The sequence below is a fragment of the Salmo salar genome, unplaced genomic scaffold (assembly GCF_965601325.2).
Source record: "Salmo salar unplaced genomic scaffold, fSalSal1 ptg000468l, whole genome shotgun sequence".
Lineage (NCBI taxonomy): Eukaryota > Metazoa > Chordata > Actinopteri > Salmoniformes > Salmonidae > Salmo > Salmo salar.
This window is the reverse complement of record NW_027675396.1, coordinates 1889678-1916011: the sequence shown is the minus strand read 5'-3', so window position 1 is coordinate 1916011 and position 26334 is coordinate 1889678. Positions and strand designations below refer to the sequence as shown.

The following is a 26334-nucleotide window of genomic DNA, read 5'->3' as shown; positions in this document are numbered from 1 at the left end:
CATCTATATATCCACCTAGATATCTATATATCCACCTAGATATCTATATATCCACCTAGATATCTATATATCCATTGTTTATCAGGAGTGGAATGTTGGTATCCAGTATATTTAACTGTGATATGTGGTTGTCCCACCTAGATATCTAAAGATGAATTCACTTGCAGATGCCATGTTAATTTGACCCAGTTTCTCACGTTGGGAAAATAACAGCAAATGTGCATTTGTTGTGGAAATTACCCACTTTAAAAGTCTATATAAAGCCTTGTAGTGGTTTAATCATTTCTTTAAACAATGAGATAATTTACAAACATTTCTGAAAAGTGATATTTAGCGTTTTGTAATGAAACTCTTATGTTTCCCCATCTGAGCTCAGAGTAGATGAGAGATGTAATGTTTGTCTCTGTTCTGTTGAAGCCCAATCAAGCAGGAGAGACCAGCCTCCCCTGTTCCCAGCTGTGTGTCCATGAAGAGTGACAAGTCTATGGGTCTACCTATACTGTTTAGAGAGGGAGACTTTTCTACTGAACAAAGGTAAGAAGAACTCATGGGTCATGGTCAGTGAGTTAAACAACACTGTCTCTAGTCATTTCTCCTCTCCCCTTTTCCCATTTATTGTTGTTGTTTTCATAATCCATAGGCTTTTCCTTTTGTCCATTTTCACAGTCCTAAAACAATATTAAACAAACACAACATTTCCTCCCTGTGTGCGTGTGCGTGTGCGCGCGTCCGGCTACCTGCCGCCCCAAAATAAGATGTAGGCCAATCAGGGGCTATTAGTTAGTGTTCAGGCCTTGTGGGAGGGTTTTGAGTAGTCATTGGGCTAGAAAAAGTAATTACATTAAATAACCTGACTGTTTGGATGTGTCTGTTAGAAAACGGTTTTATTTCTAAGAGATAATGAATAAAATAATTAGTTGTTACTGTGTTAACCACAACCAACATGCTGGATCTCTGTTTAGTTGTTACTGTGTTAACCAACATGCTGGATCTCTGTTTAGTTGTCACTGTGTTAACGACAACCAACCTGCTGCATCTCTGTTTAGTTGTCACTGTGTTAACCACAACCAACATGCTGGATCTCTGTTTAGTTGTCACTGTGTTAACCACAACCAACATGTTGGATCTCTGTTTAGTTGTCACTGTGTTAACCACAACCAACATGCTGGATCTCTGTTTAGTTGTCAATGTGTTAACCACAACCAACATGCTGGATCTCTGTTTAGTTGTTACTGTGTTGACCACAACCAACATGCTGGATCTCTGTTTAGTTGTCACTGTGTTGACCACAACCAACATGCTGGATCTCTGTTTAGTTGTCACTGTGTTAACCGCAACCAACATGCTGGATCTCTGTTTAGTTGTCACTGTGTTAAACCCAACCAACATGCTGGATCTCTGTTTAGTTGTCACTGTGTTAACCACAACCAACATGCTGGATCTCTGTTTAGTTGTTACTGTGTTGACCACAACCAACATGCTGGATCTCTGTTTACAGGGGACAGTGCTCTAAAATGAGTCTCTCTGGGGAGAGCGAGGAGGGGGGCCCTGCCTCTAAAATGAGTCTCTCTGGGGAGAGAGAGGAGGGGGGCCCTGCCTCTAAAATGCATCTCTCTGGGGGACATGACACCAAAGCTAAGAGGTGAGATAACAATTTCATGAATAATTCATTAAGTTTATTTCCTAAATAAATAGCTATCTTAAGGTGAATGCACTTACTGTAAATCTCTCTGGATAAGAGCATCTGCTAAATCAGGGGTTCTCAATCCGGGGTCTGCGGAGGTACTGCAGGGGTTCTGCAGGAAGCGTGGGGAGTGGTGGTGTATCCAGGGAGAAAACTAAACTAATATTCTGAAATGTCATTGTGGTCTTATGCTCCCATCTATTGGAATTATTTAGCAACTGAAGTAGTGCTGATAACATGTGTTATTCCTTACTAAAGTAGTAATTACTGAGAATTACTAGTTAATTTTATCACTTACAATCATAAAATAAGAACTTATACCATAACAAACAATTAAACTGACATAAACCAAAATCACTATATATGTAGTTATTTAGTTAATTACCAAATTGAGCCGGTCGGTCACATCTGAGAGTGAGGGAGATATATAGCATTTTGCATAAAAAAACATGATTTCTGTCTCTGAAATAAAACCATCAAGTGATAGATTTTAAACAAATCCTTGTCTGTGAGAGATGTAATAATTAATACATAATTTCTTTAAACAATAAAAGCTCATTTCTGTAAAGTGATATGTTGCGTTTTGGAACTCTTCTTATGTTTCCCATCTGAGATCAGAGTAGATGAGAGATGTAATGTTTGTCTCTGTTGTGTTGAAGACCAATCAAGCAGAAGAGACCAGCTTCCCCTGTACCCAGCTGTGTGTCCATGAAGAGTGACCAGTCTATGGAACCTCCTATAATGTTTAGAGAGGGAGACTTTTCTACTGAACAAAGGTAAGAAGAACTCATGGGTCATGGTCAGTGAGTTAAACAACACTGTCTCTAGTCATTTCTCCTCTCCCATTTTCACATTTCTTTTGGTTGTTTTCATAATCCACAGGCTAATCCTTTAGTCCATTTTCATAGTCCTAAAACAATATTAAACAAACACAACGTTCCCTCCCTGTGTGTGTGTGTGTGTGTGTGTGTGTGTGTGTGTGTGTGTGTGTGTGTGTGTGTGTGTGTGTGTGTGTGTGTGTGTGTGTGTGTGTGTGTGTGTGTGTGTGTGTGTGTGTGTGTCCAGAGGTCTTAACCTATAGAAGGACTATAGTATGTTTAGTCCCAGAGGTCTTAACCTAGAGGACTATAGTATGTTTAGTCCCAGAGGTCTTAACCTACAGAAGGACTATAGTATGTTTAGTCCCAGAGGTCTAAACCTATAGAAGGACTATAGTATGTTTAGTCCCAGAGGTCTTAACCTATAGAAGGAAGGACTATAGTATGTTATAGATACTTCAGTCCCCAGAGGTCTTAACCTATAGAAGGACTATAGTATGTTATAGATACTTCAGTCCCCAGAGGTCTTAACCTAGAGGACTTTAGTATGTTTAGTCCCAGAGGTCTTAACCTATAGAAGGACTATAGTATGTTGTAGATACTTCAGTCCCCAGAGGTCTTAACCTATAGAACGACTATTGTATGTTTAGTCCCAGAGGTCTTAACCTACAGAAGGACTATAGTATGTTTAGTCCCAGAGGTCTTAACCTATAGAAGGCTTAACCTAGAGGACTATAGTATGTTCAGTCCCCAGAGGTCTTAACCTATAGAAGGACTATAGTATGTTTAGTCGCAGAGGTCTTAACCTATAGAAGGACTATAGTATGTTTAGTCCCCAGAGGTCTTAACCTATAGAAGGACTATAGTATGTTACAGATACTTCAGTCCCCAGAGGTCTTAACCTATAGAAGGACTATAGTATGTTATAGATATTTCAGTCCCCAGAGGTCTTAACCTATAGAAAGACTATAGTATGTTTAGTCCCAGAGGTCTTAACCTATAGAAGGACTATAGTATGTTTAGTCCCAGAGGTCTTAACCTATAGAAGGACTATAGTATGTTTAGTCCCAGAGGTCTTAACCTATTGAACAACTATAGTATGTTTAGTCCCAGAGGTCTTAACCTAGAGGACTATAGTATGTTATGGATACTTCAGTCCCCAGAGGTCTTAACCTATAGAAGGACTATAGTATGTTATAGATATTTCAGTCCCCAGAGGTCTTAACCTATAGAAAGACTATAGTATGTTTAGTCCCAGAGGTCTTAACCTAGAGGACTATAGTATGTCTAGTCCCAGAGGTCTTAACCTAGAGGACTATAGTATGTTTAGTCCCAGAGGTCTTAACATATAGAAGGACTATAGTATGTTATAGATACTTCAGTCCAGAGAGGTCTTAAGCTATAGAAGGACTATCGTATGTTTAGTCCCAGAGGTCTTAACCTATAGAAGGACTATAGTATGTTATAGATACTTCAGTCCCCAGAGGTCTTAACCTATAGAAGGACTATAGTATGTTTAGTCCCAGAGGTCTTAACCTAGAGGACTATAGTATGTTCAGTCCCCAGAGGTCTTAACCTATAGAAGGACTATAGTATGTTATGGATACTTCAGTCCCCAGAGGTCTTAACCTACAGAAGGTCTATAGTATGTTATGGATACTTCAGTCCCCAGAGGTCTTAACCTGTTGGGTCTAGGGGGCAGCATTTGCACGTCTGGATAAAAAAAATGTACCCGATTTAATCTGGTTACTAATCCTACCCAGTAACTAGAATATGCATATACTTATTATATATGGATAGAAAACACTCTAAAGTTTCCAAAACTGTTTGAATGGTGTCTGTGAGTATAACAGAACTCATTTGGCAGGCAAAACCCTGAGACATTTTCTGACAGGAAGTGGATACCTGATGTGTTGTATTGACTTTAAACCTATCCCATTGAAAAACACAGGGGTTTAGGAATATTTTGGCACTTCCTATTGCTTCCACTAGATGTCACCAGCCTTTACAAAGTGTTTTGAGTCTTCTGGAGGGAGATCTGACCGAACAAGAGCCATGGAACGGTGATGTCCCATTAGACACCTGGCGCGCTACTTCATGTTGGGTACCCTCGTTCCAATACGTTATAAAAGGCTATGCATTCGTCCACCTTGAATATTATTCATGTTCTGGTTAAAAAAGGCCCTAATGATTTATGCTATACAACGTTTGACATGTTTGAACGAACGGAAATATATTTTTTCCCCTCGTTCATGACGAGAAGTCCGGCTGGCTTACATCATGTGCTAACGAGACGGAGATTTTTGGACATAAATGATGAGCTTTTTTGAACAAAACTACATTCGTTATGGACCTGTGATACCTGGAAGTGACATCTGATGAAGAGAATCAAAGGTAATGGATTATTTACATAGTATTTTCGATTTTAGATCTCCCCAACATGACGTCTAGTCTGTATCGCAACGCGTATTTTTCTGGGCACAGTGCTCAGATTATTGCAAAGTGTGATTTCCCAGTAAGGTTATTTTTAAATCTGGCAAGTTGATTGCGTTCAAAAGATGTAAATCTATAATTCTTTAAATGACAATATAATATTTTACCAATGTTTTCTAATTTTAATTATTTAATTTGTGACGCTGACTTGACTGCCGGTTATTGGAGGGAAACGATTTCCTCAACATCAATGCCATAGTAAAACGCTGTTTTTGTATATAAATATGAACTTGATAGAACTAAAAATGCATGCATTGTCTAACATAATGTCCTAGGAGTGTCATCTGATGGAGATTGTAAAAGGTTAGTGTATCATTTTAGCTGGTTTTATGGTTTTGGTGACCCTGTCTTTGACTTGACAAAACATTACACACAACTCTTGTAAATGTACTGTCCTAACATACTCTAAATTTATGCTTTCGCCGTAAAACCTTTTTGAAATCGTAAAACGTGGTTAGATTAAGGAGATGTTTATCTTTCAAATGGTGTAACATAGTTGTATTTTTGAAAAATTTGAATTTTGACATTTATTTGGATTCAAATTTGCCGCTCTTGAAATGCACCTGCTGTTGATGGAGTGCACCACAGGTGGCACGCTAGCGTCCCACCTAGCCCCAAGAGGTTAACCTATAGAAGGACTATAGTATGTTTAGTCCCAGAGGTCTTAACCTACAGAAGGACTATAGTATGTTTAGTCCCAGAGGTCTAAACCTACAGAAGGACTATAGTATGTTATGGATACTTCAGTCCCCAGAGGTCTAAACCTAGAGGACTATAGTATGTTTAGTCCCAGAGGTCTTAACCTATAGAAGGACTATAGTATGTTTAGTCCTAGAGGTCTTAACCTACAGAAGGACTATAGTATGTTTAGTCCCAGAGGTCTAAACCTACAGAAGGACTATAGTATGTTTAGTCCCAGAGGTCTAAACCTACAGAAGGACTATAGTATGTTATGGATACTTCAGTCCCCAGAGGTCTAAACCTACAGAAGGACTATAGTATGTTATGGATACTTCAGTCCCCAGAGGTCTTAACCCAGGAGGTAGATTACTCAGCTGTTCTAGTGGTCTGAGGCAGGAGGTAGATTAATCAGCTGTTCTAGTGGTCTGAGACAGGAGGTAGATTACTCAGCTGTTCTAGTGGTCTGAGACAGGAGGTAGATCACTCAGCTGTTCTAGTGGTCTGAGACAGGAGGTAGATCACTCAGCTGTTCTAGTGGTCTAAGACAGGAGGTAGATCACAAGCATTTTCCAAGTGTAATGTTATTGATGGTTTCGGGAAACAGCTCTTTTACGAAATCCATGCGGGTTACTGTTATCAGCTCCTCACAACCCCAAGCTGAACATCCCCCACAACCAGAGCCTGATCGTCAAGGGGGAACCATAAACCTGCCTCTCCAACTCTCCCTGACCTGAGTGTGTTAACTCCTGAGAGTCTAGGGGGGGGAACCATAAACCTGCCTCTCCAACTCTCCCTGACCTGAGTGTGTTAACTCCTGAGAGTCTAGGGGGGGGGAACCATAAACCTGCCTCTCCAACTCTCCCTGACCTGAGTGTGTTAACTCCTGAGAGTCTAGGGGGGGAACCATAAACCTGCCTCTCCAACTCTCCCTGACCTGAGTGTTTTAACTCCTGAGAGTCTAGGGGGAACCATAAACCTGCCTCTCCAACTCTCCCTGACCTGAGTGTTTTAACTCCTGAGAGTCTAGGGGGGAACCATAAACCTGCCTCTCCAACTCTCCCTGACCTGAGTGTGTTAACTCCTGAGAGACAAGGGGGGGAACCATAAACCTGCCTCTCCATCTCTCCCTGACCTGAGTGTTTTAACTCCTGAGAGTCTAGGGGGGGGGGGGGGAACCATAAGCCTGCCTCTCCATCTCTCCCTGACCTGAGTGTTTTAACTCCTGATAGTCTACGGGGGAACCATAAACCTGCCTCTCCAACTCTCCCTGACCTGAGTGTTTTAACTCCTGAGAGTCTAGGGGGGGGGGAACCATAAACCTGCCTCTCCAACTCTCCCTGACCTGAGTGTGTTAATTAACTCCTGAGAGTCTAGGAGGAACCATAAACCTGGTCTCCAACTCTCCCTGACCTGAGTGTTTTAACTCCTGAGAGTCTAGGGGGGGGAACCATAAACCTGCCTCTCCAACTCTCCCTGACCTGAGTGTGTTAACTCCTGAGAGTCTAGGGGGGGGGAACCATAAACCTGCCTCTCCAACTCTCCCTGACCTGAGTGTGTTAACTCCTGAGAGTCTAGGGGAACCATAAACCTGCCTCTCCAACTCTCCCTGACCTGAGTGTGTTAACTCCTGAGAGTCTAGGGGGGAACCATAAACCTGCCTCTCCAACTCTCCCTGACCTGAGTGTGTTAACTCCTGAGAGTCTAGGGGAACCATAAACCTGCCTCTCCAACTCTCCCTGACCTGAGTGTGTTAACTCCTGAGAGTCTAGGGGGGGAACCATAAACCTGCCTCTCCAACTCTCCCTGACCTGAGTGTGTTAACTCCTGAGAGTCTAGGGGGAACCATAAACCTGCCTCTCCAACTCTCCCTGACCTGAGTGTGTTAACTCCTGAGAGTCTAGGGGGGAACCATAAACCTGCCTCTCCATCTCTCCCTGACCTGAGTGTGTTAACTCCTGAGAGTCTAGGGGGGGGGAACCATAAACCTGCCTCTCCAACTCTCCCTGACCTGAGTGTGTTAACTCCTTAGAGTCTAGGGGGGAACCATAAACCTGCCTCTCCATCTCTCCCTGACCTGAGTGTGTTAACTCCTGAGAGTCTAGGGGGGAACCATAAACCTGCCTCTCCAACTCTCCCTGACCTGAGTGTTATAACTCCTGAGAGTCTAGGGGGAACCATAAACCTGCCTCTCCAACTCTCCCTGACCTGAGTGTGTTAACTCCTGAGAGTCTAGGGGGGAACCATAAACCTGCCTCTCCAACTCTCCCTGACCTGAGTGTGTTAATTAACTCCTGAGAGTCTAGGGGGGGAACCATAAACCTGCCTCTCCATCTCTCCCTGACCTGAGTGTTTTAACTCCTGAGAGTCTAGGGGGGAACCATAAACCTGTCTCTCCATCTCTCCCTGACCTGAGTGTGTTAACTCCTGAGAGTCTAGGGGGAACCATAAACCTGCCTCTCCATCTCTCCCTGACCTGAGTGTGTTAACTCCTGAGAGTCTAGGGGGAACCATAAACCTGCCTCTCCAACTCTCCCTGACCTGAGTGTGTTAACTCCTGAGAGTCTAGGGGGAACCATAAACCTGCCTCTCCAACTCTCCCTGACCTGAGTGTGTTAACTCCTGAGAGTCTAGGGGGGAACCATAAACCTGCCTCTCCAACTCTCCCTGACCTGAGTGTTTTAACTCCTGAGAGTCTAGGGGGGAACCATAAACCTGCCTCTCCAACTCTCCCTGACCTGAGTGTGTTAAAAAACCTCTTACATCTAGACGTTCCGCTAGCGGAACACCTGCTCCAATATCCAATGATAGGCGTGGCGCGAATTACAAATTCCTGTAAAATACAAAAACTTCCATTTTTTCAAACATATGACTATTTCACAGCATTTTAAAGACAAGACTCTCCTTTATCTAACCACAATGTCCAATTTCAAAAAGGCTTCACAGCGAAAGCAAAACATTAGATTATGTCAGCAGAGTACCCAGCCAGAAATAATCAGACACCCATTTTCAAGCTAGCATATAATGTCACAAAAAACAAAACCACAGCTAAATGCAGCACTAACCTTTGATGATCTTCATCAGATGACACACCTAGGACATTATGTTATACAATACATGCATGTTTTGTTCAATCAAGTTCATATTTATATCAAAAACCAGCTTTTGTCATTAGCATGTGACGTTCAGAACTAGCATACCCCCCGCAAACCTCCGGTGAATTTACTAAATTACTCACGATAAACGTTCACAAAAAACATAATAATTATTTTAAGAATTATAGATACAGAACTCATTTGTGCAATTGAGGTGTCCGATTTTAAAATAGCTTTTCAGTGAAAGCACATTTTGCAATATTCTGAGTAGATAGCCCAGCCATCACGGCTAGCTATTTAGACACCCAGCAAATGTAGCACTCATCAAAGTCAGATTTACTATAAGAAAAATGTTATTACCTTTGCTGTCTTCGTCAGAATGCACTCCCAGGACTGCTACTTCAATAACAAATGTTGGTTTGGTTCAAAATAATCCATAGTTATATCCAAAAAGCGGCGTTTTGTTCGTCCGTTCAAGACACTATCCGAAGTGTAAATAAGGGTGACGAGCATGGCGCAATTCGTGACAAAAGATTTCTAAATATTCAATTACCGTACTCCAAAGCATGTCAACCGCTGTTTAAAATCAATTTTTATGCCGTTTTTCTCGTAAAAAAGCGATAATATTCCGACCGGGAATCTGCGTTTAGGTAAACAGACAAAAGAAAATAAAGCATTCGGTCGACTCGTGCACGCGCCTGAGTCTCACAGTACTGTAACCAGCCACTACCCAAACGCTCTACTTTTTTTCAGCCAGAGCCTGCAAAGCCACGATTCAGCTTTTTGCCGCCTTCTGAGAGCCCATGGGAGCCATAGGAAGTGTCACGTAACAGCAGAGATCCTCTGTAATGATAGAGATAATCAAGAAGGGCAAGAAATTGTCAGACAGGGCACTTCCTGCATGGAATCTTCTCAGGTTTTGGCCTGCCAAATGAGTTCTGTTATACTCACAGACACCATTCAAACAGTTTTAGAAACTTTGGAGTGTTTTCTATCCAAAGCTAATAATTATATGCATATTCTAGTTTCTGGGCAGGAGTAATAATCAGATTAAATCGGGTACGTTTTTTATCCGGCTGTGAAAATACTGCCCCCTAGCCATAACAGGTTAACTCCTGGGCTACTTTATTCCCCTCTGGCTGGGGGTGGAGTCAGTGAGTCACAAACCAGTAAAATATGTAGAGACGGGTCGCTCTCTTTCAAGCTCTGAGATTTAACGATGTTCCTATGAAGGTTCTAACGATTCATTCAGATGCTTTTGGGAAACCAGGCCCTGGATAAGGACATCTGCTAAATGACAAAAGTGTCAAATGTAAATGTTTTACAAACAGATCACATACAAATTTCTTGAATATTTTTTTAAATATATATATATATTGATGTCACAAATGTATCATTTGTACATTTCTTTATTAAAAATGTAGTACTATGTTATTTTTTACTGTATAAAACATAGCAGTACTACTGATTTCTCTGAGAGACAGATATATATTATTACTGTGTAAAACCTAGCAGTACTACTGATTTCTCTGAGAGTGAGGCAGATATATATTATTGCTGTGTAAAACCTAGCAGTACTACTGATTTCTCTGACAGGCAGATATATATTATTACTGTATTAAACCTAGCAGTACTACTGATTTCTCTGACAGTGAGGCAGATATATATTATTACTGTATAAAACCTAGCAGTAAGACTGATTTCTCTGAGAGTGAGACAGATATATATTATTACTGTATAAAACCTAGCAGTACTACTGATTTCTCTGAGAGTGAGGCAGATATATATTATTACTGTATAAAACCTAGCAGTACTACTGATTTTCTGAGAGTGAGGCAGATATATATTATTACTGTGTTAAACCTAGCAGTACTACTGATTTCTCTGAGAGGCAGATATATAGTATTACTTTATTAAACCTAGCAGTACTACTGATTTCTCTGAGAGTGAGGCAGATATATATTATTACTGTGTAAAACCTAGCAGTACTACTGATTTCTCTGAGAGTGAGGCAGATATATTGCATTTAGCAAAAAACATTATTTGTCTCTGAAATGAAACCATCAAGTGATAGATTTTAAACAAATACATGTCTGTCATTGAACAACCCCATGCCATGATTAGATAGTGAAAAAACACAACAATCTCTTTACTAATTTCTTTAAACAATAAAGACTAATTTATGAACATTTCTGTAAAGTGATATGTTGCATTTTGGAATGAAAGTCTTCTTATGTTTCCCATCTGAGCTCAGAGTAGATGAGAGATGTAATGTTTGTCTCTGTTGTGTTGAAGACCAATCAAGCAGGAGAGACCAGCCTCCCCTGTACCCAGCTGTGTGTCCATGAAGAGTGACTGGTCTATGGATCATCCTATAGAGTTTAGAGAGGGAGACTTTTCTACTGAACAAAGGTAAGAAGAACTCATGGGTCATGGTCAGTGAGTTAAACAACACTGTCTCTAGTCATTTCTCCTCTCCCATTTTCACATTTCTTTTGGTTGTTTTCATAATCTATAGGCTAATCCTTTAGTCCATTTTCATAGTCCTAAAACAATATTAAACAAACACAACATTCCCTCCTTGTGTGTGTGTGTGTGTGTGTGTGTGTGTGTGTGTGTGTGTGTGTGTGTGTGTGTGTGTGTGTGTGTGTGTGTGTGTGTGTGTGTGTGTGTGGTGTGTGTGTGTGTGTGTGTGTGTGTGTGTGTGTTTTGTCCACAGAAACCAACAGGAGAGATCAGAGTCAGAGATTCTCAGTGGTCAGTCTTCCCAGAGTCATCAAACAGACCTGGACTCTATATTCAGTGTATGTGTTCCTGTTATGAACATTTGTTTTTGTTTACTTCAAGTAAAGTTGATCTGTCAATTATTCATTAATGTGTTAATGAGAAAGCATTTCTTCTCTTGCTTAACTTAATTACTTGATTTATTTCAGATGCTTGAAGAGAAAATGATGACATTTGTGAAGAACGAGCTGAAGATGTTCAAGAGGATTCTTAGTCCAGAACTCCCAGAAGGCTTTGAGAGTCAGAAGCAGGATGAGGAAGTGGTGGATGCTGAAGATGAGAGGCAGGAGAGCAGTGCCAGAGAGGGGGCTCTGAAGATCACAGTGCACGTCCTGAGGAAAATGAACCAGAAGGAGCTTGCTGACACACTGGAGAAATGTAAGATCTGTCTGCCTCATGTTGAATGCTGTTTTATAACATTTAAAAGCTGTGGCTAAAGTACAGCTAAAGTAGCTGTGTAACTCAATGATAATGTAGCAGCCTTAATACAACACCTAGTGAGCTCATCAAGTAGCAGCAGGGATGTGTTGTGTTGATTAATTTAGAGAGAGAGAGAGAGACAACATTAATAATACCATCAATAATACCAATAATAATATAATCAGTCACACCAGTCTGTAATGCATTATGAAAACATTTACACATTTATACATTCAGTTAAGAGAATAAATGATTATAATTTAAAATGTTATAACAGTCCTACAATACTGTAGTTATTAAAACAGACATAATATTAATATCCTCTGTGTTATTTCTAGATTCAGATGATCCTGCTGTGATTTGCCAACGTGAACTCAAATCTAATCTAAAGAAGAAGTTTCAATGTGTATTAGAGGGGATCGCTAAACAAGGAAACCCAACCCTTCTCAATAAGATCTACACAGAGCTCTACATCACAGAGGGTGGAACAGGAGAGGTCAATAATGAACATGAGCTGAGACAGATTGAGACAACAACCAGGAAACAAGCAAGACCAGAGACTGCAATCAAATGTAACGACATCTTCAAACCCTTAACTGGACAAGACAAACGTATCAGAACTGTGCTGACAAAGGGAGTCGCTGGCATTGGAAAAACAGTCTCTGTGCAGAAGTTCATTCTGGACTGGGCTGAAGGAAAAGCAAATCAGGATGTCCAATTTGTATTTTCATTCCCTTTTCGGGAGCTGAATTTGATGAAAGAGGACAAACACACTTTCATTGAACTTCTGAATCACTTCTCAATGGAAACTAAACAATCAAGAATCTCCAACTTTGACAAGTACAAAGTCCTGTTCATCTTTGATGGTCTGGATGAGTGCCGACTGCCCCTAGACTTCCAGAAGAACAAGATCTGTTGTGACGTCACAGAGTCAACCTCAGTGGATGTTCTGCTGACAAATCTCATCAAGGGAAATCTGCTTCCCTCTGCTCTCCTCTGGATAACGACCCGACCTGCAGCAGCCAATAAGATCCCTTCAGGGTGTGTTGACCAGGTGACAGAGGTACGAGGGTTCAATGACCCACAGAAGGAGGAGTACTTCAGGAAGAGATTCAGTGATGATGACCTGGCCAGAAGAATCATCTCACACATAAAGACATCAAGGAGCCTCCACATCATGTGCCACATTCCAGTCTTCTGTTGGATTTCTGCAACAGTCCTCGAACACATGCTGAAACATAAGAGAGAAGAGATGCCCAAGACTCTGACTGAGATGTACACACACCTTGTGGTATTTCATACCAAACAGAAGAATGAAAAGTATCTTGGGAAAGAAGAGACAGGTCCACACTGGAATAAAGAGAGCGTTCTGTCACTGGGAAAACTGGCTTTTCAACAGCTTGTGAAGGGCAATCTGATTTTCTATGAAGAAGACCTGAAAGAGGCTGGCATTGATGTCAATGAAGCCTCAGTGTACTCAGGATTGTGCACACAGATCTTTAAAGAGGAATGTGTTTTGTACCAAGACAAGGTGTACTGCTTCGTTCATCTGAGCATTCAGGAGTTTCTGGCTGCTGTGTATGTGTTCCTCTCATTCATCAACAACAATGAGAATCTCATGGACAAACAGCAAACAAATTCCAGTATATTTTCTCTGCTGTACAGAGACAAGTCTGAAGTTACTGTCTACAAGAGTGCTGTGGATAAAGCCTTACAAAGTGAGATGGGAAACCTGGACCTTTTCCTCCGCTTCCTTCTGGGCCTCTCACTGGAGTCCAATCAGAAGCACTTACGAGGTCTACTGACAAAGACAAGAAGCAGCTCACAGAGCCATGAAGAGACAGTCAAGTACATCAAGGAGAAGATCAGGGAGAATCCCTCTCCAGAGAGGAGCATCAATCTGTTCCACTGTCTGAATGAACTGAATGACCATTCTCTAGTGGAGGAGATCCAAAGCTACCTGAGATCAGGAAGTGTCTCAGAACCCAACCTGTCACCTGCACAGTGGTCAGCTCTGGTCTTTGTGTTGCTGACTTCAGAAAAGGAGCTGGATGTGTTTGACCTGAAGAAATTCTCCAGATCAGAGGAAACTCTTCTGAGGCTGCTGCCAGTGGTCAAAGCCTCCAGAGCTGCTCTGTGAGTAAATAAAATGACATATAAGAAGTATTCATCAGGAAGAAATATTATGTTTAGAGAAAAATATGTATTATAATATGTATATTGAAAAACATATTGAATAAATGCATTGATGGAAGATGAATCTATATGTTGTTTGGGAATATGAACCAAATGCATCTACCGTTGTCCTTCTACACTACTGGTGTTAAATTAACAGAATGTTTGTGAAGTCATGATGATCTCGTTGCAGGCTGTCAGGCTGTGGAGTCACAAAGAAAGGCTGTGCTTCTCTGGTCTCAGCTCTGAAGTCAAACCCCTCACACCTGAGAGAGCTGGACCTGAGTAACAATGACCTGAAGGATTCAGGAGTGAATCTGCTCTCTGCTGGACTGGAGGATCCACACTGTAAACTGGAGACTCTGAGGTCAGTATTCCTGTAGTTGGTCAACAAATGATTACTGTTCACCAGATCCACATGTGTTTACCAGACACACATAGTCCACACCATATGTGTTTGGACAGTGAAGCCTACAGTTTTAAATGTGGTGCTATGCTCCAGCATTTTGGATTTGAGATCGTGCACCACGGGTGGCACGCTAGCGTCCCACCTAGCCCCAAGAGGTTAAGAAAGGAAAGCACTTTATGTATTTAGTTCTCCCATTTGAAAAAGTTTTACATATTCGGACAAATTCACTTATGTTGTATTAAAGTTGTCATAAGTTTAGTATTTAGTCCCATGTTCCATGCCTGCAGTGATTACATCAAGCTGTGATTCTACAAACTTGTTGAATGCATTTGCAGTTTGTCTTGGTTGTGTTTTGGATTATGTTTTTCCTAATAGAAACTGAATGGTGAATAATGTCCTGTCATTTTGGAATCACTTCACTTGTATTGTCAGTAAGAATAGAAGATGTTTCTGAACACTTCTACATTCATGTAGATGCTACCATGATTATGAATAATCATGAATGAATCGTTAATGATGATGAATGAGAAATTTACAGAGGCACAAAGATCAGACCCCCTCTGTTATTGGTATTATTCTGTATACTTCTGGCCCTTCTTTGGACACTGTTAACTAACCTCCAGACGAGCTTCAATGCCATACAACTCTCCTTCCGTGGCCTCCAACTGCTCTTAACCTCTATGGGCTAGGTGGGACGCTAGCGTGCCACCCGTGGTGCACTCCATCAACAGCAGGTGCATTTCAAGAGCGGCAAATTTGAATCCAAATAAATGTCAAAATTCAAATTTTTCAAAAATACAACTATTTTACACCATTTGAAAGATAAACATCTCCTTAATCTAACCACGTTTTACAATTTCAAAAAGGTTTTACGGCGAAAGCATAAATTTAGAGTATGTTAGGACAGTACATTTACAAGAGTTGTGTGTAATGTTTTGTCAAGTCAAAGACAGGGTCACCAAAACCATAAAACCAGCTAAAATGATGCACTAACCTTTTACAATCTCCATCAGATGACACTCCTAGGACATTATGTTAGACAATGCATGCATTTTTAGTTCTATCAAGTTCATATTTATATCCAAAAACAGCGTTTTACTATGGCATTGATGTTGAGGAAATCGTTTCCCTCCAATAACCGGCAGTCAAGTCAGCGTCACAAATTAAATAATTAAAATTAGAAAACATTGGTAAAATATTATATTGTCATTTAAAGAATTATAGATTTACATCTCTTGAACGCAATCAACTTGCCAGATTTAAAAATAACCTTACTGGGAAATCACACTTTGCAATAATCTGAGCACTGCGCCCAGAAAAATACGCGTTGCGATACAGACTAGACGTCATGTTGGGGAGATCTAAAATCGAAAATACTATGTAAATAATCCATTACCTTTGATTCTCTTCATCAGATGTCACTTCCAGGTATCACAGGTCCATAACGAATGTAGTTTTGTTCAAAAAAGCTCATCATTTATGTCCAAAAATCTCCGTCTCGTTAGCACATGATCTAAGCCAGCCGGACTTCTCGTCATGAACGAGGGGAAAAAATATATTTACGTTCGTTCAAACATGTCAAACGTTGTATAGCATAAATCATTAGGGCCTTTTTTAACCAGAACATGAATAATATTCAAGGTGGACGAATGCATACTCTTTTATAACGTATTGGAACGAGGGTACCCAACATGAACTCGCGCGCCAGGTGTCTAATGGGACATCATCGTTCCATGGCTCTTGTTCGGTCAGATCTCCCTCCAGAAGACTCAAAACACTTTGTAAAGGCTGGTGACATCTAGTGGAAGCAATAGGAAGTGCCAAAATATTCCTCAGCCCCTGTGTTTTTCAATGGGATAGGTTTAAAGGTAATACAACACATCAGGTATCCACTTCCTGTCAGAAAATGTCTCAGGGTTTTGCCTGCCAAATGAGTTCTGTTATACTCACAGACACCATTCAAACAGTTTTAGAAACTTTAGAGTGTTTTCTATCCATATATAATAAGTATATGCATATTGTAGTTACTGGGTAGGATTAGTAACCAGATTAAATCGGGTACATTTTTTTTATCCAGACGTGCAAATGCTGCCCCCTAGCCCTAACAGGTTAAATGCAAGTAAAAGTAAATGCTCTTCAACCGATAGCTGTCCGCACCTGCCCGCCTGTCCAGCATCACTACTCTGGACGGTTCTGACTTAGAATATGTGGACAACTACAAATACCTGGGTGTCTGGTTAGACTGTAAACTCTCCTTCCAGACTCACTATAAGCATCTCCAATCCAAAACTAAATCTAGAATTGGCTTCCTATTTCGCAACATAGCATCCTTCACTCATGCTGTCAAACATACCCTTATAAAACTGACCATCCTACCGATTCTCGACTTCGGCGATGTCATTTACAAAATAGCCTCCAATACCCTACTCAATAAATTGGATGCAGTCTATCACAGTGCCATCCGTTTTGTCACCAAAGCCCCATATACTACCCACCACTGCGACCTGTACGCTCTCGTTGGTTGGCCCTCGCTTCATACTCGTCGCTAAACCCACTGGCTCCAGGTCATCTACAAGACCCTGCTAGGTAAAGTCCCCCCTTATCTCCGCTCACTGGTCACCATAGCAGCACCCACCTGTAGCACGCACTCCAGCAGGTATATCTCTCTGGTCACCCCCAAAGCCAATTCCTCCTTCGGCCGCCTCTTCTTCCAGTTCTCTGCTGCCAATGACTGGAACGAACTACAAAAATCTCTAAAACTGGAAACACTTATCTCCCTCACTAGCTTTAAGCACCAGCTGTCAGAGCAGCTCATTGATTACTGCCCCTGTACATAGCCCATCTATAATTTAGCCCAACTACCTCTTCCCCTACTGTAATTATTTATTTAGCTCCTTTGCACCCCATTATTTCTACTTTGCACTTTCTTCCACTGCATATCTACCATTCCAGTGTTTTACTTGCTATATTGTATTTACTTTGCCACCATGGCCTTTTTTTGCCTTTACCTCCCTTATTTCACTTCATTTGCTCACATTGTATATAGACTTATTTTTCTACTGTATTATTGACTGTATGTTTGTGTAATACCCTTGTTTGAACCAAGTATTGAGTTTATTTGTTATAATTAATTGGTATTATATTTAAAAGATGATTGAATTGCTCCTAAACTGTAATGTTGTTAATGCATTATGCTTTTTGAAGAAATATTTATTTAATGTATAAGTGAATAGTTTGTTTTACTTTGAAGTTTAAGTTTTGAGCAATAAGGTCGCTTGTTAAGTTGTGGCCAATGGGAGTTGACCTGGTTAACGGGAGGGAAAAAGACGTTGATGGAAGGATGGACGTTTTACCTCAGGACGGTTGGTGAAGAAAAATTATAAAAGAAGACGACAGAACTAGAACAAAACCCATAGCTACTAAGACATGAAGGGAAATACATGTTTTATTTAATAAAAGAGTTGTTATAATTTAGTTAAAACTTAGTAAAGACTGAAGCTACCGTCTCGTCGTGGAGGTATTAGCCAGCTAGAGGTTAGCCTAGCATCGTGTGACACCGGGAGATAATTGCTTGGGAAGCTTAACGAGTTCGTGTTGCCATGGGGATATCGGTTACGGCTAAGGAGTACTGTCTGCATGGGTAGCTGTGCTTGCCTTGGACTTTGTGAGGAAACCTGCATGGAACTGCCATACTTCGCTGAGGGAGTATCTACCAAGTCGTGAGTAACCACAATGTGAGGTGCTTAATTTGGACACGACTCTTTGGGGTTTATTTTTTTTTTTATTATTTTGATGTTGTGTCTGAACATGTATTTGTGTTTGAAAATGTTTTAATACACATATGGAATATTATGTATGTTGCCTTGGTGGAGTCATTGATTGTTTCAATTTAATGCATGGGATGGTTTATCCTGATTAAATAACAGAAACCTATAATCATTTCATCTGAAGTTAATACCCTATTGTCATAACCCTAGATAGTTTACAATAGGAATTCTTATTGGAGATGTCCTTCTCACCTAACATCCCATGCTGCTGAGATACTCTACATATGTTAATATTGTTAGAGTCATATTCAAGCCTGGTGAGAGGGTTACATTTGTTTAACTCCATGTGTAACTCTGTGTTGTTATATGTGTCGAACTGCTTTGCTTTATCTTGGCCAGATCGCAATTGTAAATGAGAAATTGTTCTCAACTTGCCTACCTGGTTAAATAAAGGTGAAATAAATAAATAAATTGCTAATGGTGAGAGGTTAGCATGTTTTGTTGTATCCTCTGTTATTGGTAATGGTGAGAGGTTAGCATGTTTTGTTGTATTCTCTGTTATTGGTAATGGTGAGAGGTTAGCATGTTTTGTTGTATCCTCTGTTATTGGTAAAGGTGAGAGGTTAGCATGTTTTGTTGTAGCCTCTGTTATTGGTAATGGTGAGAGGTTAGCATGTTTTGTTGTAGCCTCTGTTATTGGTAATGGTGAGAGGTTAGCATGTTTTGTTGTAGCCTCTGTTATTGGTAATGGTGAGAGGTTAGCATGTTTTGTTGTAGCCTCTGTTATTGGTAATGGTGAGAGGTTAGCATGTTTTGTTGTAGCCTCTGTTATTGGTAATGGTGAGAGGTTAGCATGTTTTGTTGTAGCCTCTGTAACTTCCTCACTTATTATTATTCATGATTCATTCATGATTTGTATTAATCATGGCATCATCAGGATTAATTTAGTAGTGTTTAGAAACATGTTATCTACTCACTTAGACAGAAAATTATCCAGTCATCATCCACCATTTTATTATTGGGCAAAACACAACCAAAACAAACTGCAAATGCATCCAACTAGTTTACAACCAAACACTAATCTTTTAACTACTTTAATACACTATAAATGAATTGGTCAGAATACTTATGACTTCTTCAAATAGGGGGACTAGATACATGAAGTGCTTTCATTTTTCTAAATGGTGGAACAGATATGTATGAAAATATCCTCAAATAAAAGGTGACATTATATACTGTCACCTCATATGAAACATTTGATCTGAAATCCAAAATGTTGGAGTTTAGAGCCACATTTAAAATGTTATCTTCACTGTCAAAATAGATATGTGTGGACTGTATACTCAATACAATCTAAATCTGATACCTCACTGTCTGTCTTCTGACTGATACTGCTTTTAAACTGGTCTGGTCAGTCTACTCAAATATTTGTACTATACATATTTCTCTCTACAAGCAATACTTTGATAATTTGTCATTTATAATATGATACATTAATTTATGAATAGATATGGAAGGTTTCAGGACGCTGATGTATCTGAATATGTTGAAGAAATATACTGCCACTATTTTCACCACCAAAGAATAGCAGTGTGATTTTAATATGATTTGACTCTTTGCAGGCTGTCAGGCTGTCTAGTCACAGAGGAAGGCTGTGCTTCTCTGGTCTCAGCTCTGAGGTCAAACCCAACACATTATTTGTAAACGGGTAACAGCGTAAACAGGGAAAGCTAAGCGTATCATTTTAATACAACCTGTCTGTCATTGTATTTCTTCTGTGTTGGCAGACTCACTGGCTGTAAACTCACAGACACATCCTGTAAAGTGTTGGCCTCAGATCTCAGTTCAAACCCCTCACACCTGAGAGAGCTGGACCTGAGTAACAATGACCTGAAGGATTCAGGAGTGAAGCTGCTCTCTGCTGGACTGAAGGATCCACACTGCAGACTGGAGACTCTGAGGTCAGTATTCCTGTAGTTGGTCAACAAGTGTTTTGTTGTAGTCTCTGTTATTGGTAATGGTGAGAGGTTAGCATGTTTTGTTGTATCCTCTGTTATTGGTAATGGTGAGAGGTTAGCATGTTTTGTTGTAGCCTCTGTTATTGGTAATGGTGAGAGGTTAGCATGTTTTGTTGTAGCCTCTGTAACTTTCCTGCTCATTACTATTCATGATTCATTCAGGACGCTGATGTATCTGAATATGTTGAAGAAATATACTGCCACTATTTTCACCACCAAAGAATAGCAGTGTGATTTTAATATGATTTGACTCTTTGCAGGCTGTCAGGCTGTCTAGTCACAGAGGAAGGCTGTGCTTCTCTGGTCTCATCTCTGAGGTCAAACCCCTCACATCTGAGAGAGCTGGACCTGAGCTACAATCACCCAGGAGACTCAGGAGTCAGACTGCTCTCTGCTGGACTGGAGGATCCACACTGCAGACTGGAGAAACTCAAGTATGTAGAGGGTTTATGTCAATGTTCATATCAGACGTGTTTGACTTTTCAGGCTAGTTAAGACAAACATTCTTACCACCACTTGGACAAAGTTATATGCTGACAGTGTGTGTGTGTGTGTGTGTGTGTGTTCAGGTGTATCCCTCAATGACTGTCTGTTCTTCTGCTTACCGCTACAGTGTGGAACATGGTGGAGAGAACAGAATGAAACCTGGGCTTAGAAAATGTGAGTGTTGACTGCTGTGAAGAATATGACTAAGAATAAGTCTTAATTCAAGTTAAGTCAAAGACCAACATCATTACTGACTTGGTCATATTAAATATCATCTGTAGTTCTACAGAAGCAGAAATCAGGGACACCAACGTTTACAAAGAGTTGGTGTGTGTGTGTATAATTATTGTGAATAACTGTGTTTTATATTACCATACAGTATAACATATGATCATTCAACAAGTCTCAAGTTACCTTAACCTCTCCTTTTGATACCTAGAAACATCTACATTAAATGAATTAGTGAAAAGTGAGTTAATATTCTATTGTGAATGATGATGATTTCTAATATTGTGTCTGGTTTCATCCATCAGATGTCTGTGATCTCACACTGGACCTAAACACAGTACACAGACTCCTCTCTCTGTCTGAGGAGAACAGAAAGGTGACATGTAGGAGAGAGGAGCAGCCATATCCTGATCACCCAGAGAGATTTGAGGACTGTAAACAGGTGCTGTGTAGAGAGGGTCTGACTGGGCGCTGTTACTGGGAGGTAGAGTGGAGTGGGGGGGCTGTTATAGGAGTGACATATAAAGGAATCAACAGGAGAGGAGGGGTTGATGACTGTTGGCTTGGATACAATGACAAGTCCTGGAGTCTGATCTGCGATGACAACAGTTACATTGCCTGGTATAATAATAACTCCTCTACCATAGACGTCCCCTCCTCCAGCTCCCACAGAGTAGGAGTGTATCTGGAATGGTCAGCCGGCACTCTGTCCTTCTATAGAGCCTCCTCTGACACACTGACCCACCTGATCACATTCACCTCCACATTCACTGAGCCCCTCTATCCAGGGTTTAGGGTTTGGCTTGATGGCGACTCTGTGTCCCTGAAATAATTACCTGACACACACTGATACACACAGACACTGACAAATACACACACACACACACACTGGACACAGACACACACACACTGGACACAGACACACACACACTGGACACACACACACACTGGACACACACACACACACACTGGACACACACACACACACACTGGACACAGACACACACACACTGGACACAGACACACACACACACTGGACACAGACACACACACACTGGACACAGACACACACACACACACTGGACACAGACACACACACACACTGGACACACACACACACACACACTGGACACACACACACACACACACACACACACACACACACACACACACACACACACACTGGACACACACACACACTGGACACACACACACTAGACACACACAAATACACAGGACACACACACACTGGAAACAAAATGGACACACACACTGGACACACACACACATTCTGGACACACACACACACACTGGACACACACACACTGGACACAAACTGGACACACACTGAACACACACACACACACACACTCAACACACACACACTGAACACAGACACTGGACACACACACACTCACACACTGGACACACACACACTCACACACTGGACACACACACACTGGACACACACTCACACACTGGACACACACACACACACACACACTGGACACACACACACACACTGAACACACACACACACACACTGAACACACACACACACACACTGAACACACACACACACACACACACACTGAACACACACACACACACTGGACACACACACACAAACACTGAACACACACACACACACTGAACACACACACACACACACACACTGGGCACATACACACACACTGGACACACACACACACACTGGACACACACACACACAAACACTGAACACACACACACACACTGAAACACACACACACACACACACACACACTGAAACACACACACACACACACACACACACACACACTGGACACACACACACACTGGACACATACATACACACACACACACTGGACACACACACACACACACACACACACACACTGGACACACACACACACACACACACTGGACACACACACACTCTGAACACACACACACACACTGAACACACACACACACACTGAAACACGCACACACTGGACACACTCTGAACACACACACACACACTGAAACAAACACACACACACACTCACTGGACACACACACACACACTGGACACACACACAATGGACAAACACACACTGGACACTCACACGTGACAGGCTGTTAATATTTTCTGTTCTTTTACCACTTTGCATTTTTTATGATATATTTTACTGTTTGTGTTTGTACCACATGAGGTTGGTGGCACCTTATTTAGGGAGGACAGGCTTGTAATGGCTGGAGTGGAATAAGTGGAATGGTATCAAACACGTGGTTTCCATGTGTTCCATTTCATTCACTCTGTTCCAGACATTATTATGAGCCGTCCTCCCCTCAGCAGCCTCCTCTGGTATGTACTGTCCTGTATGTGAGAGAGCGCCAACAAGGAATTACAATGTATGTATTACTTTTAATACCTGCAAATGACAAATAAACTACTGGAACTCCTTATGAATGTCTGCAGCCGACAAGAGGTGAAAATATTACCGGAATATTCTGCAAAATGTTGATGAAGACGTCACTCAATCCACCCAAAACAACATGCAGTCTTTCCACAAGACTCCCATGAAGTTATAGTGTGACGTTATGAGTCGACGTTAAAGTAACATTCTCACAACATACTGCACTTGTTTTATCCTGTTTTAGATGTATCCTCTGTTTAAACATTTAAACTCTTACAATAACACTGTTAAAATACCAATGTGATCATTTCTTGTCTTTTATGTTGGAAAAACAAATTGTACAATTATATGTGGACATACGCTCCATAGTTGTACAAGTATATATGGTTATATTGTACTTTTCATAATAAAACATACTTGAAACAAGAAAAAGCATGTTAATTGTGGAAACAATTTCATTATTGATTTTACATTGCTTCTCCCTGTCTCATGTTGTAATGGCTGTCGTGGTGAATGGATGACAAAACGCAGATGGGAATGCTCATTCTTCTATTTAATTAGAATAAAATGAACACGGAAAACAAGAAAGCCTGTCTGTCGGTTTGTCATTTTTTGGACTTACATACAGCAGTGCAAAATCAACAACCCACAAACCCCAGGTGAAAACACACTCCTAATATATGACTCCCAATCAGGAACAACGACATACAGCTGTTCCTGATCGGGAGCCACACAGACTAACAAAGAAACAGAACAACTAGATAAACCATAGAAAACCAACTGTCACAAAATCCATCGTGCTGTTGAAAGGAGGACCAAGGCGCAGCGGGAATATGGATGCTCATATTTTAATTTTTAAAAAAGGAGTAAAGCATCCACTGAAAAAACAATAAACACAACAGGGACAGTCTTACAGGCATACAAAAACGCAGTGCAAGAACAACCACCCACAACCCCAAAGAAAAACACACACACCTATATAGGACTTCCAATCAACTCAACACACCTGCCTTCAATTGGAAGTCCCAATCAACAATACAAACATTCCCATACACAAAACTGCCACGTCCTGACCCCAAAACTAAAACAATAGCTCCATCTGCTGGTCAGGACGTGACAGTACCCCCCCCCCCTAAAGGTGCAGACCCCGGAATGCACCTACCAACAGAAAACACCAACAAAAAACCCATAAACAATAACCCCTAAACAATAAGGGAGGGAAGGGGGGTGGCTGCTGTCACCGACGGCACTGTGCTACACCCTCCCTCCCCAACCCACCTATCCTGGAGGTGGCTCAGGTGCAGGACGTGGACCTCGCTCCACCTTCGGCGTCGCCCACTTTGGTGGCGCCGATAGCTGCAGACGGGCCACTCGGGCTGACCCTGGCAGACCGACCACTCGGGCTGGGTCGGAAGACATGCGGGCCACTCGGGCTGGGCCGGAGGACAGGAGGACCACTCGGGCTGGGCCGGAGGACAGGAGGGCCACTCGGGCTGGGCCGGAGGACAGGAGGGCCACTCGGGCTGGGCCGGAGGGCAGGAGGGCCACTCGGGCTGGGCCGGGGGGCAGGAGGGCCACTCGGGCTGGGCCGGGGGGCAGGAGGGCCAGTCGGGCTGGGCCGGAGGACAGGAGGGCCACTCGGGCTGGGCCGGAGGACAGGAGGGCCACTCGGGCTGGGCCGGAGGGCAGGCAGGGCACCCTGACAGATCCGGGCAGGCGGACACCTCTGGCAGAACCGGGCAGTCGGGCCACTCTGGCAGAACCGGGCAGTCTGGCCACTCTGGCAGAACCGGGCAGTCGGGCCACTCTGGCAGAACCGGGCAGTCGGGCCACTCTGGCAGAACCGGGCAGTCGGCTCTGGCAGCTTCTGACTAGCGGGCAGCTCTGGTGACTCCTGACTGGCGGGCAGCTCTGGTGACGTACGACTGGCGGGCAGCTCTGGTGACGTACGACTGGCGGGCAGCTCTGGTGACGTACGACTGGCGGGCAGCTCTGGTGACGTACGACTGGCGGGCAGCTCTGGCGACGTACGACTGGCGGGCAGCTCTGGCGACGTACGACTGGCGGGCAGCTCTGGCGACTGTTGACTGGCGGGCAGCTCTGGTGACTGTTGACTTGCGGGCAGCTCTGGTGACTGTTGACTGGCGGGCAGCTCTGGTGACTGTTGACTGGCGGGCAGCTCTGGTGACTGTTGACTTGCGGGCAGCTCTGGCGACTTACGCCTGGCGAGACTGGGCTGACGCACTAGACTCCTGATGCGTGGGGCTGGTACTGGACGTGCCAGCCTGGAGACACGCACCTCCATGCTAGTGCGTCTAGCGGGAAACACCGGACCGAAAGGGCGCACTGGTGGTCTTGAGTGCAGGGTTGGCTTCACCCCTTCCGCTCGATGCTCACCTTGCCCTGGCACCTGCGGGGCGCTGGTACCGGGCGGACTGGGCTGTGCGTCCGTATAGGCGAGATGGTGCGTACCTCAGCGTAACATGGCGCCCTCCACCTCATACGCACCTCCCTGTAGTCACGGGTAGCTGGCTTACGGCTCTTCCCTGGCCTGGCCAAACTACTCGTGTGCCCCCCCCAAAAAAAATGTTGGGGCTGCCTCTCAGGTTCCCTTAGCTCCCTTAACTTGTCCTCCCAGAATTGTCTTTCGTCCTGCCAGGTCCATTCCTCCATTTTTTTCTCCAGTGGCTTCCTCCTCTTCTGCTGCTTGGTCCTTTGGTGGGTGGTTCTGTCACAAAATCCTTCGTGCTGTTGAAAGGAGGACCAAGGCGCAGCGGGAATATGGATGCTCATATTTTAATTTTAAAAAAAGGAGTAAAGCATCCACTGAAAAAACAATAAACACAACAGGGACAGTCTTACAGGCATACAAAAACG

The 26334-nt window shown here is 42.5% G+C and overlaps 1 protein-coding gene across 1 annotated transcript; it reads left to right on the top strand.

Moving 5' to 3' along the window:
- Positions 1-12310: 12310 nt before the first annotated feature.
- Positions 12311-24045, top strand: LOC145876174 (NLR family CARD domain-containing protein 3-like; the record flags this gene model as incomplete). The annotated part of the gene is made up of 5 exons (XM_082971959.1): positions 12311-14108; positions 14341-14506; positions 20606-20775; positions 20955-21001; positions 21361-24045. Coding segments are annotated over 5 exons (2708 nt in total), but the record flags the coding sequence as incomplete, so codon positions are not given.
- Between the last annotated feature and the right edge of the window lie 2289 nt (positions 24046-26334).